This window comes from Poecile atricapillus, chromosome Z (genome assembly GCF_030490865.1).
Source record: "Poecile atricapillus isolate bPoeAtr1 chromosome Z, bPoeAtr1.hap1, whole genome shotgun sequence".
Lineage (NCBI taxonomy): Eukaryota > Metazoa > Chordata > Aves > Passeriformes > Paridae > Poecile > Poecile atricapillus.
Genome location: NC_081289.1, coordinates 84,609,140 through 84,621,224, shown reverse-complemented (window position 1 = coordinate 84,621,224; position 12,085 = coordinate 84,609,140). Strand labels below are relative to the sequence as shown.

At 37.6% G+C, this 12,085-nt stretch overlaps 1 protein-coding gene across 1 annotated transcript in view; it reads right to left on the bottom strand.

Moving 5' to 3' along the window:
- TRPM6 (transient receptor potential cation channel subfamily M member 6) overlaps positions 1-12,085 on the bottom strand; it is a 93,453-nt gene that overhangs the window by 27,864 nt on the left and 53,504 nt on the right. The window contains exons 19-25 of the mRNA XM_058827188.1: positions 11,522-11,656; positions 10,274-10,402; positions 8,031-8,286; positions 6,918-7,088; positions 5,254-5,368; positions 3,388-3,587; positions 1,022-1,154 (exon numbers count right to left, since the gene is read on the bottom strand). Coding sequence (XP_058683171.1) covers positions 1,022-1,154; positions 3,388-3,587; positions 5,254-5,368; positions 6,918-7,088; positions 8,031-8,286; positions 10,274-10,402; positions 11,522-11,656 — 1,139 coding nt within the window. The remainder of the gene's footprint in view (positions 1-1,021; positions 1,155-3,387; positions 3,588-5,253; positions 5,369-6,917; positions 7,089-8,030; positions 8,287-10,273; positions 10,403-11,521; positions 11,657-12,085) is intronic.

The window sequence follows — 12,085 nt, the reverse complement described above, 5'->3', positions numbered from 1 at the left end:
CTTCGTATTTCCTGAAGATACTCTCTGATACTTTATCACTAAGACAATGATAAGCGAGGCAATATGCAGCAGTCATTTATTTCCTTTGTCACAGAGTAACTAAAATATGTAGTATTAAGCCACCGCTGAATAAAAATCAAGGATCAATGTTCCAGAATATTTTATTCATCTAAATTAATTACTTGCATTGATGTCATGCGATGTTGTGAAGAGTGTTTCATTTGCACTCAGAAAAAAATTCCTTTCCAGACCTATATTTATCTAGTAAATGAAACCTTCTTGAAGTAATCAATTCTGCAGTTTCTGAACAAAGCTACTTATTTAATTTCTTTTAGAGGGGATGTTTATTTTGCTTATGTTTAATTTTAACATGCAGAAAATAAGATTATGCTTTCTCTAGGCAAAACAAATTTGTTAGATTAAACCAGTGTTGGCATTCAGTAAGACTTTTTATAGTGTTCATTTTTTTTTAACTCTTCCCATTAAACTTAATGGCATGTTTGCCATTGATTTCAATATAAAACTAAATCAGGCCAATACCAATTGTTTTGAAACCTGTTGGCAGTTGTGTATTGACATTGTGTAAACCAAGACATTATATTGCAAATAATGTTACAATGGTTTTCTGGTTGTTTTTGCAAACAACAATTATACTCAATCACAATCAATACTCTCACAGTGTACCTACACTACTAAGCTTTTAGATAAAATTAGGTATTTTATGCTGCTCTCTGGCTTGCTTTTGTAGTGCTACCTGATCTACACAAGTGGAACTGAGCAACACCTCACTGTACCCCTTAAACCATGTACACACTGCATGCATCTGGGGATGCAATTCTGTCAGCAAAGTTTCTCAAACAGATATGACATAGGTTTCAGACAGATGCAGACACATTTCCACCAAATTAACAAGGCTTATGCATGTTCTCAGTGGCCATAACCAGCTTCAAAAACATTGACTTATCAAGTCTTTTTATATAACAAATTCATACAAGGAACATAAATATGCATCAAAACACACCTTTCTGTGGTCAAACGGATCCTTTCACTGCCACTGGAACTCAGATTTTCATTTTTTTCATGAAAATATTCTTCTACACACTGCTCTTCAAAGTCATGGAGCTTCTTTAGCTCCTCATCACTCAGGTAAAGCTCTGAACAAAGGAGGTAGGAATCAGTATGAAGCATGCTAATAATTGCAATAATTTATAAGTATGCATGAGGAAAAAAAAAGAAGACAGTCAAAAAACTTGTTTACACTTCCTCCCTTGACAAGAATAAATCAGGCCTAACTGTATGAATGTGGGCTTGAGTATAAAGACACAAATACATGAAAATGTGAGGTTTTGTCTTTCCTTACATAAGGAACACAACCACATAGACAAAAAAATCCACTACACTCCCCTTTAAAGCCTCAAAAATACATATCTGAATAGCTGCTCACAAAGATGCATTTTTTCACAATTTTTTTCCTTTATTTTGTTATACATGGGTCACTCACAAGACTTAGATATGAATATGTAAACCTTACAAAAATTTTACTCCAGTTAGCCCCAGGCATCCATTTAGACTACCTGTTGTAGTCACCTACAACAATTACAATCCATTCTGGTGCTCAAAGCTGCAAAGATTTATTTTTGGGGTTTTTTTTGGTTTTTATTTATTTTCTCCCACCTAATTGGTCAATATGTTCATATGTATAAAACATTCAAATATCCTTAATAAATATTCCTATGCATAAAACATTAAGATCTTGCACCCCAAGATTATTGGGGGGGAAAAAAGCATTCAGAAGTTTAAAACTCCATTACTTGGGCTGCGCACAGCACTATTGTTCAAGCACACCAAGACTTCTGAGAGAACAGCTCCATTACAAGGCAGTACAAAGAAATGCATAGGGTGGAAAGCTGCTTGTCTGGTTCAAACTCCACATTTTCCAAGCTCCTGTTTCCTGTCCTTTTTTATGAGGACCAAAGTTCTCACTGTACTTGCTAGAGAGGTGCCTGTTCCAAGGAACAAGGTAGTGTTTGCCACAAGGATGCAGTACCCAGCTGCAACACACAGCTCAGCAGTGAAGGCCCCCACAGCGTTCTGGGGCTCCCCCTCTCACTGCAAAGACCTGATCACCTTCCAGGCACTTTTGTCTCCTGTTTGATCTGTCTCCCTTCCTCCGAAATTTTACTCTGTGTCTTGGTATTGATTTTCCACAGGGTGGCCCTGGGTCCTCGTGAAAACCATTTATAACAACACCAAAACTAAAGTGAGAGAAAGCTATCAAGCATAAGTATATAGAAAAGATGCCCAGAAGTGCCTAAACAGCAAAAAATTATCCTTCTGAGAGAAATGTAAGGAAGGCATGAGCCCTCTTCTGTGCAAGGATTTTTAGATGTGCTAAGCAAGGTTTCAGTTTTCCTTCAGTTCTTCACAAGATCCCCTCTGTGCTATGCACTGCCTTATGCTGTCCTTGCACATAAATCAAGCAATGGGACTTGAAAGGCAGGCTGGTGTATCCAGTCATGATGGGGGAGCTGAACCAGCAAGCAGCAGTACAGCAGTTCAGCATTGATTGGGTAAGCCTGGTTTTGAGCTCTGTAACTCTGTGAGCCTGAGAGATATCTTCAGGTACTCATGTTCAGCAGAGAAAATTCTAAGTGAAACATGACCCAGGCATAGTCTGCTCACCTCTATTATAAGGGTTCAGGGGTGTACAGTGCATCAAAAAGGATGAGGCTGTGTAATACTGTATACCAATGCTTCCCAGTGTATTTTTAGATATGGTTAGTCATCCCTTCCCTGTTTCCCTGCACCCACTACTGATTATCCATTTCCATCCCAGCATCTTGAGGGCCCTATCCCACAACAGCTCAGGCTACACCTGGCAGAGACAGTGACAGTGGGACAGGGAATTGCATCACCTTGAGGAGGCATTAGGAGAGATCTGGCACGAGGAAGACCAGGCTGAGAAAAGTGAAGAAGGTAAGGTGCAGTGATAAGCCAGGAGGTGGGAAGCCCCAGTGCTTTCTCTCTGCATCTGCCATCACTGGATCTCCTCCACCCTTGGGCTCTGCAGCTACTTTCCCCTGGTAATGATGAAGGAATTATTGGTCTTTTCATGACAAACTTACAGAACTTTTTACCCTTGGCACTGTTTAATTTCTTTTAAAAGAAAAAAATATTTAGTTCCTACAGAATAAGTTGCTGTCACTTCATTCCAGCTCAGAGTTGTGAGGTGTCTTGACTGATGCACAGTATGTAGCACAGCAACAATCAAATATAAAGCAAAGCATTCCCCCTTTTGGTTTTGTTTTCTTGTTTGTTTTTTTCTTGGAACTCAACTCCACAGAGACAGGAGTGATGATGAACTATTTCTTTTGGTTCCCAGCTTACTTAGTCCGACATCGCCTTCCTCTTGGTCCAACTCATTTGGGGGCTGGTGGTGGAAGATGCATTTTATCAGGAGCCCAATGTGACTCAGGAGGATGAATGGTGGAGGCAGCCACGGCTTCTCATGGTAGGTCATGATGTAGCGGTAACGGTTGTACTTCCAGAGCTTGTTCGATATGGATTTCAGATCAAAATAAACATTACTGAGGAGAGAGACACAGAGGGAGAGGGGAAGGAGGGTAAAACACTCATGTGAGGAATACTCCCAATACAGCACAAGACCTAATCTGACACTGGTCCCATTCCTTCAGTGAGGAAAATCAGCTTAGCAACTCTCATTCAACAAAGCAGCAGCATGTGCCTGCAGCTAGTGCACTGAGAGCGAGATCTTCAAAGCTGCTTAGAAGATTTGGAGATCCAATTCCCATTCACATTAATGGGATCTCAGAAAAAGTTGCCACTGACGTGGCTTTGAAATCCCAGCCATGCTATTTAAATTTTAACATATACCCTAACTGAGAGTTCAGTGCTGATTGATTGCCTCTTTGGACTGGATTAAAAGTAGATGCCAGGCTAAGGGAAGACTGTAACAAAATAGTTCTTTGCACTCCCCCTAAAAATATATTTGCTGCAGCTACATGAACCATTCTTTTGCAGAATGCTCACTGGAGCTGTGAAATTATTAAACATGGCTGCACTGAACAATTTTCTGTATCTACAATGATAGACCCAAGCAGAGGAAAGAAATGTGGTTTCTAGCACTGTCATTTCAGGTGCACTGTCGTTCTACACATCCAGCATATAATCACAAAAACATCAGTTTTCCTTCTGAGAGCGTAATTAAATTTATTTCGCATACTCACCTGTTTCTGGTCCTACTTCTGGAACAATCAAATCACTATGCAGGAGATTTGCCATATCATCATTACTAAAGGTTTAATTCCATAAATAATTAAAATAACAATTTCTCACATGTAAAATAATACATAGTATATAAAATAATAGATCTATTCCTTGACACAATTTCAAGAAAGGGATTTCTTATTGGAAGTGGAAATAGAATGTGTTTTGATAGTTCAGGTTTTTTGTATATTAATGACTTCTTTTATTAATTTTAATTTTTTTTACCTACAGCTGACTTTTTCTTCCCAGAAATGTTAGAACTACAGGAAAAAATAAATAACTGTTTTGGTTTGCCTGCTCTTTACTAATATTTTACTGAACTTTATTCACTACCAGGGATGCATGTTAAAGCATGAATTAGAATTACTATAAGGACACAGATAAATTACTATAGGATTATTATGAATTACTATAGGATTACTATGAACTACTATAGAATTACTATAAAGACTCTACTGTGGCAGCACACATCAAAAGGCAAATTGTTGGAAACACCACAGTTAGATTTCAGTCTAGAACATATGAGGTTGCATTAAGTAAGAATTTTCAAAGTATTTCCTACAAGAAAAGCATACTCCTACAGTCATTACCCTCTTTGCTTGAAGACCTTCCACTTATCTGCCAGTTTAAAACTTGGCCTACCCTATGATAAATGTTATACAGGCTCTTATCACAACAAATACAACTTTTAGGAAGGAAAATTTGCTTCAGAGATTAATTAATGTTGGGTTTTTTGCCAACTGCAATTGTCTGCTCTCAGAGAGTCAGATCCTTTTTAAGTGGCAAAAGGGTTTAGCAGTCTTCTCATTATCCCTTTCCTTGCACCTTCTTGCTAGCACCACTCTTTCTTTTATTTGACTTACCCCCATGGCAGGGGGGCATTTTTGGTGAAACCACCACCCTTGCTGGGGCATTTTTGGTGAAAAGCTTTTAAGAATGCTGGCAGCAGTATGCCAAGGTACCTACTTAAAGAATGCAATGAGCAAGTTGACCATGATGATGTACTGCACAAAGAGGTAGACAGCTTGCAGGAATGGTGTGAGAAAGGAGCCAGGAGGACAGTCTTCACTGGTTTCACAAACTGGAAATGAAGCAAATACAGAACGTGTAAACCAGAGCAGAGCACAAAAATGGCCTCTGCTTCTCATTTGTCCCAGCAAGAAACAGAATAGTCCTCACTAATTTCACAGATACACATCACTGAATTTCCAAATTAGAGGTCAGCCTCCACCTAAAGGAGAACTGAGGCTTCTTCATGGTACTACCATCCTAGTTACCATCATTCAGAAGATGCAGACACCACTTCATACATATAAGTTCTTATCCCAGTCCTTCCATTTTTTGTTAAGGGGGAATATGATACAGCTGAGATGTATTTGTGAGATGACTTTTACCCAGGAAAGCTGAAATCCATGTCTTTGATCCTTAAGGCAGGAGCATCACAGACTCCAGTGTGAAATGGATACAGTTCAAAGGCTGCTTTATCAGTTCTGCAGTATAGAGCTTCACCCACAACTTAAAAGCACATTAACTCACATGCAAAAGGATATAAGGCTATGAACATTGGTGACGTAAAGCAACAAGTGGTGGAAATTAGGGGATCCCCTTTGATGTTTTTAAATTGTCAAAATAAATACTTTCCAATCTTTTTCATTTCTAATGAAATTTAACTCTTTTGAGGAAACTTTGAAACATAAAACAGCAACATGAAATTCAGGACATATTCTGCAGTATAAAGAGTCACTAGAGAAACCATAGCTTTATTTGGGAAGCGTCAAATTTCTTAAGGTTTAGAATTATTAAGTGATTAAATGGATTAAACTGGGAAACAGTTAACAGTATGCTTTCATTAAAAGAATTTTGATTAATATAACCAAAATACATGTGACTGTTCCAGCAGTAATAATGGATGCAACATGGTAGATTATTTTAATGAATCAGGTCTATGCTGAACTATGTATCTTAAATATATACATTTTTATTTGCATACCTACTTTTCTATTTTAGGGACTGTTTTGCTTATACCTTCAGTCAGTAGTATGAGAGTGCCTTACATCTGTAATGCTTAAATACCTTTAGAGTCCCTGGTTCCTCTCTCTTACTGAAACAAGGTCAAAGCCAAAATCAAGAAACACAATTTTTCCTGTTTAGTTGGTTGGTTCTATTTCTCCTACATGCACATGGTTTATCTGCTTAAGAATGGTGACAGGTAACTTATTTCTCCCTTTCTTTTCACCTTTATTCTTTCCTCCTTAAAGGCATATATATAGTGTTTTCTCCAAGAGATCAGCTTTAGATTCACTTAATCAGAAATTTGTTTCACTGGTGGATCCCCTGACCAGGAAGTAGCTCAGTATTAGTGCTTTGCCCTGATATTTGCAGTATATTTAATTTGAAAGGATTTTGAGGATTTGGAGGATTTTGAGTTTAATCTTTATTTTTAACAAAGAAACTCATATTTTCAACTTCATTCATGCACTATTACTCATTATGGACATACATACACAGGAATCAAAACTGTTTAAGAAAGAACAGGCTCAATAGGTAGTCAAAACTCAAGAGACCAAAGTAGACATGTTTCTGCACACATTGAATTTAAGCTGTTGAGCTATATTCTGAAAATTACCTACCATCTATTTCTCCAGCATAGACCTCACCAAACATCATCCAGTAGGGCTGAAATACAATATCTCGTGCCAGTGTCCAAGAAGGAGGCTCTTCTGGTGAAAGAATTGCCTTTCGTGACACCCCAAAACTCAGCAGGACTATGGCCATCATGATGACAATATAGAACATATTTCCTGTCTGGCAGACATGTTCATGTAAAAGAATTAGTTGTGTTAATTATATGTAAAAGAGACATTCATTTCAGGGAAGAGTATCAATTGCTGTTTTTATAAATCAGAATATAAAATCAGGGGTAATACTCTAATATGCTGAAGGAAATAAAAGTAGCTTATTTCTAAGACCTGGGCTACCTGAGCAATTTATAGATGTTAAAATCATCCCAGACTAAAAAAGCCACTTGCCTCCCATTGTCCTCTTAGATCTTAAGGAAGATATAAAAAATGTGGAGACCTTACAATGGTGATTTTGCTCAGTGGTCCTTCTTTCAAACTGTGAGCAAGGAACAGCAGTAAAAGTTATTTTGTCTCCTAAACAATTACCATGAAAGACAGAATATAAAAGTATTAAGAAGAGAATATAAAAGTATTAAGAAGAGAGTTCTCAGTAACCGAGGCAAATTACAGTAGGAATCTTCACATGTCCCCCAAGACTAGACAGTAGTTCAGCAGCAGTTCTTACAGCAAAAGACAAACTTTGATTTCACAGAAATTTTGCCAGATAAACTGGGATGTAACTATATGAAACAAAAAGTAAAATAATAATGAAACAGTTTCCAAGAGTTAGGGGAATAACTTGTGAGCCCATCTCCAAGAGGCATTGACTTTTCTTTTTCCTGTTACCAAGCTAGATTAGCAAACTAACTCAAATGCAGTCCTTCTTTAAGGACTGAAGTAAAAACGGGTTTTGTCAATTACTTTATGTAATTAATAAATTAAAGAAAAATGTCATCTGATTATGGTCAACTCACAAACAGGAAAAAAAAAATAATGGTATTTTCAAATAATATATTCACTGTGAATTATTAGATGATTTCTCCTTTTCTGTCACTTCTGAGCTTTACATATTCCTGAAGGTAGATGCCTTAACTACAGAAATATTGCTCCAAAGTACAGCACTTACCATTTTCCCTATCATTGTCAGGTATGGGCCAGCATGCTGATTCACAGCAAAAAGATCAAGGAGCCGAGTATACCAAAATATAATATCCAAGCAGTAAAGGAGCCTGCCTGCAGTTTGAACAGGGGGCTTGGACCAGCGCAAACCGAAACCAATCATAAACAGGATGATAGCTACAGAATCAGTAAAATTCCAGTATTCATAAATCCACACCTTCACCTTCTGGCAGAATTTTGCAGGTTCTGAGATAAATACCTGGGTAGAATGGGGGGGGGTGGAAAAACACAATCCCATTAAAAATCACATATGCATTATTTAACCTTTTCTGTCTTAATTGTTTAATGATATTTGGGAATGTACAATTTCCACCCCTTCTACTTTTTTTCCTTTTGTCCTAGACCCATTTACTGCATATTGCCATTCACCATCAACTGAGGTTTTTAATTAATCTATTAGTGTCATATTGCTTAAGTATGCCACATCAAATGGGATAGCTCTTCCTGAAGGAAAAATGGATCCAGAGCCTGAATCCATTCACTAAAGGGCACATACCTCAGCAGAAGAGAGCAGCCAGTAAAGGATTGTTATGCACACATATTAGAAATTAACAAGCATTTTCTAGAGGGATGGTCATGACCTGCAACAGCCTTTTCATTAACCCCTAAGTCATGGAAAGTACCAGCCTAACCTTGCCACTGGGAACATAACTAATGTTTTTATTTCAGACCCAAAATATAAAGGAATATCCTTGTATTCTGCCAAGGACACGTTAAAAAAAAAAAAAAAAAAGGAGTCCTGGCAACTAGCAAGGTAAAGAATGAAATGTTCACTCCTTGAACTGTAAGGTGCCCTAAAGGGATTTTAAGCTTCATTGAGCAAGCATGTAAAGTGGAATCGTTGGGAGGAACGTTTGCACATTGCCACAAGTGAGGCCAATTATGCAGTGCTATGTGAGATCACACTGATAAGTACCAAGCAAAGGAGAGACTTTGAAACCTGATCTTGATAGAATTTATGTATATGAACACATTAATGTAAACAAGTGATCTAGACTAACTCACATGACTAGTTGCAGGGCCTAAGGTTTTAACAATTATTTGATACAATCTAGAGAAACAGTCGTTTGCAGCTATATATAACAAGGCCCGCAGCAACTGCATGGCTAAAACAGAGAGTCCTACAAAGTCTTTGCCAGCAGACCAGAACTACAACATGGATAAAGATAATCAAGTAAAGCTGTCAACTTCAAACTGTGCAACCAATGGTGCTAGAAAGAAGTGCTGTTGTTTCTGCTGTGCCACCATCAAGATGGTGCAAGAGCACAACAGTGATTTTAAAAGTGCTTGCTATTTTACATTTAACATTTTTCTCAGTTAGGAAATCCTGATGTAGGTATTTTCAGTCCTGTCTTATGTGGACACAGAACTAGCAAGTCCACCCAAGCTTTGTTATATTCCCTATATTTTTACTGTCCCTTGAAATCCTTCACCTCCCTCATACTGATATCACAGTCTTCTGAGTGATCCATATTTGCAGCATCCTTTGCTCAGAACTGTGGCTGGCTTTTTGTGGCTAACTTTATTGTTCTGAAAGTACAGTATTTCAAAAGTCATACAAAAGACAATTCACATTACTATTAAGTAAACTTTGTGCTGATTCTACAGTGAAGGCATGTCAGAGCAGATATAGTAATTGAGGGAAAACATAGCTGCATTTATCTCCAAACTCAGGTTTAGAGTGAAAGTTGTGTTTGGAAGCTTGGGTCTAATCAACTGCAAATAATTGCAATCATTTTGATTGGGATATCATTTTTTTTTGTGCCCAGTAAATCAAGCATTAAAAGCTGATTGAGATTTTAAAGTGCATTTATCCCAGATTTTTCTACACAAAATATCTATTAATTCATAAGAAGTTCTCACTCAGATTAAGTATCAAAGACAAATTTTATCACTAGAAGTCTAAAGGTCCAGTCAAAAAAATTAAGGGCCAGATGCCTACATGAAGGTTCCAAATCTCAGTTCAGCAGTCACCCCACATTACCTACCAGCTCTATGCAGTAGAGAATTAAGGCCAAAATTTAAGATTCATTTTCAAGGCCCAAGAGCTGGTCTTCTAATAAAAGACTTCTAGAAAATAAATTCCCTGTATAATTCTCTATAAAAATAATGCAGGATTTAGCACTCTTCAGAGAGGCAATCCCTGATTTGTAATAAAGATGAGAACTGTGAATGGGAAAACTTACCTCCCTGACTTTTTCAATAGCAGTAGTGAAAATATAAATTATGACAAGCCACTCTTGCACGCTTGGTCTTGGTTCCATCTTCACCAACACAGTGTAAGTAAAGAGCATGAGGAATGCCAAGTACGACATCTGCAAAACACATGGTGTGTGTGATCCATACACACAGAAACCTCTAACAAATGTCTGCAAACCTAACAGCTGACTGGCCTCTCCATAGGCACTCAAACACAGCCACATTTTTGAGCCCAGAATCTTTATTCCAGTTCTCCAAACTTTTGTTTTGTTTTGCTTTGTTTTTATGGGAATGTCCTTAAACCATCGGAAATTGGTACTTTAGTGATGAAAAAATAGGTAAGAGAAGAAGACAAATGATTGTAGCATGTGTTCATCCCTATAAAAGAGACAGACTATTTTATCTTGGATGTTGAACTAGATGGTCTCCAGAGGTCCCTTCCAACACTAACTATCCTGTGACTCTATTCTGTGATCTGCACACCATTCCTTCAATGCAAGGTCAGTCTTATGCTTTTATCCCAGCCTTCTCCTGGGACAAGTAACATTTCTCAAAGTTATATAAGTCACTGCTGGTTAATCAGTGCCTTCAAATACACAAGAACTATATCAGGTGGAATACACATATTTTAGATGTAAAACAGCATAATATAAATTTATCTGACATAATAGATTACAACCTATAAACCACTTTAACACACTTAATTAAAAGAAAAAAAGTTTATGTGTATGGTGATCTGACCTAATGAACAGCCTGATCTTAAACATCCTGAACTCTAATGACACAGGGTTACTAAAACAGATTCATTAAATGCACATTTCCTATAGCAAATGATCTATTACAGATAAATGTTCACTTTTCCAGAAACAGTTCTTAAAGAAAGGAGCATGAATATCAGTGAAGTACTAAACGTACAGAAAGCCACCTTCAAATCTATCTCAACCTTTGCAGCTGACCACTGTAAAAACCTGTGCTTGAGTTTTACTTTAGTTCCTTATAACTGCTTTTCTGGAGTTTTGAGTTTGGGTTTGGTTTTTTTTATTTTAGTTCAGTGGCATGATTTTAGCAGACAATCTTTACACTTAGTTGTCAGAGAAACATTAAAATAGCTTCCCATCTACACCCACCACAAAGTGACTGCAAGTCCATGCTAGAAAAGGTAAAATCAGGATTAAGTGGCATTTGAAGGATCAAAGGAGGAGTTTGTCAATCCAAGTTCTCGAATGATAACTAACCGTGTGAAACCAGAACTTGACAATTGGTGCATTGTAGAACTCATAGATTTTTCTAGTTCCAGGCAGGCTTCCTTGTCCACCATCCGCTTGGCTTTCATCAGACTTCTGAACAGCCTTTTCCACATCATAACCCTTCTTTAAAAGAAAACAGCATTTTTAAAGTAAGAAACTATCATCTGTAACTGCAAAGGTAGTTTTGTTTCACCAGAAAGACAGACACAGATGCCTAAACTTTTTTCTGAATACACCAACCATTACTGGTGCATTCAGAAAATATACCAGTAGTCTGTATATACAGTATATCCTGTAGCTTGGTTTTGTCTGGTTACAACCATCTCATTTGCAATAATCAGCATGCACTGAGTGAAGGATGCTCTATATGGCACAGCTACGCTCTCTGTACATGTTTTCAATAGTATTTTGTATAAGAATATTTAAGGAAAATCAGTAGCCTGGACTTTTGCTAAGGACTAATAGACAAAATCAAGAGTTCACATTAAGCAGAATGTGTGTTAGCACATTGCTTAGCTGCCTCAGTTGGGGCTGCTCCCTTCCTGCACTAGC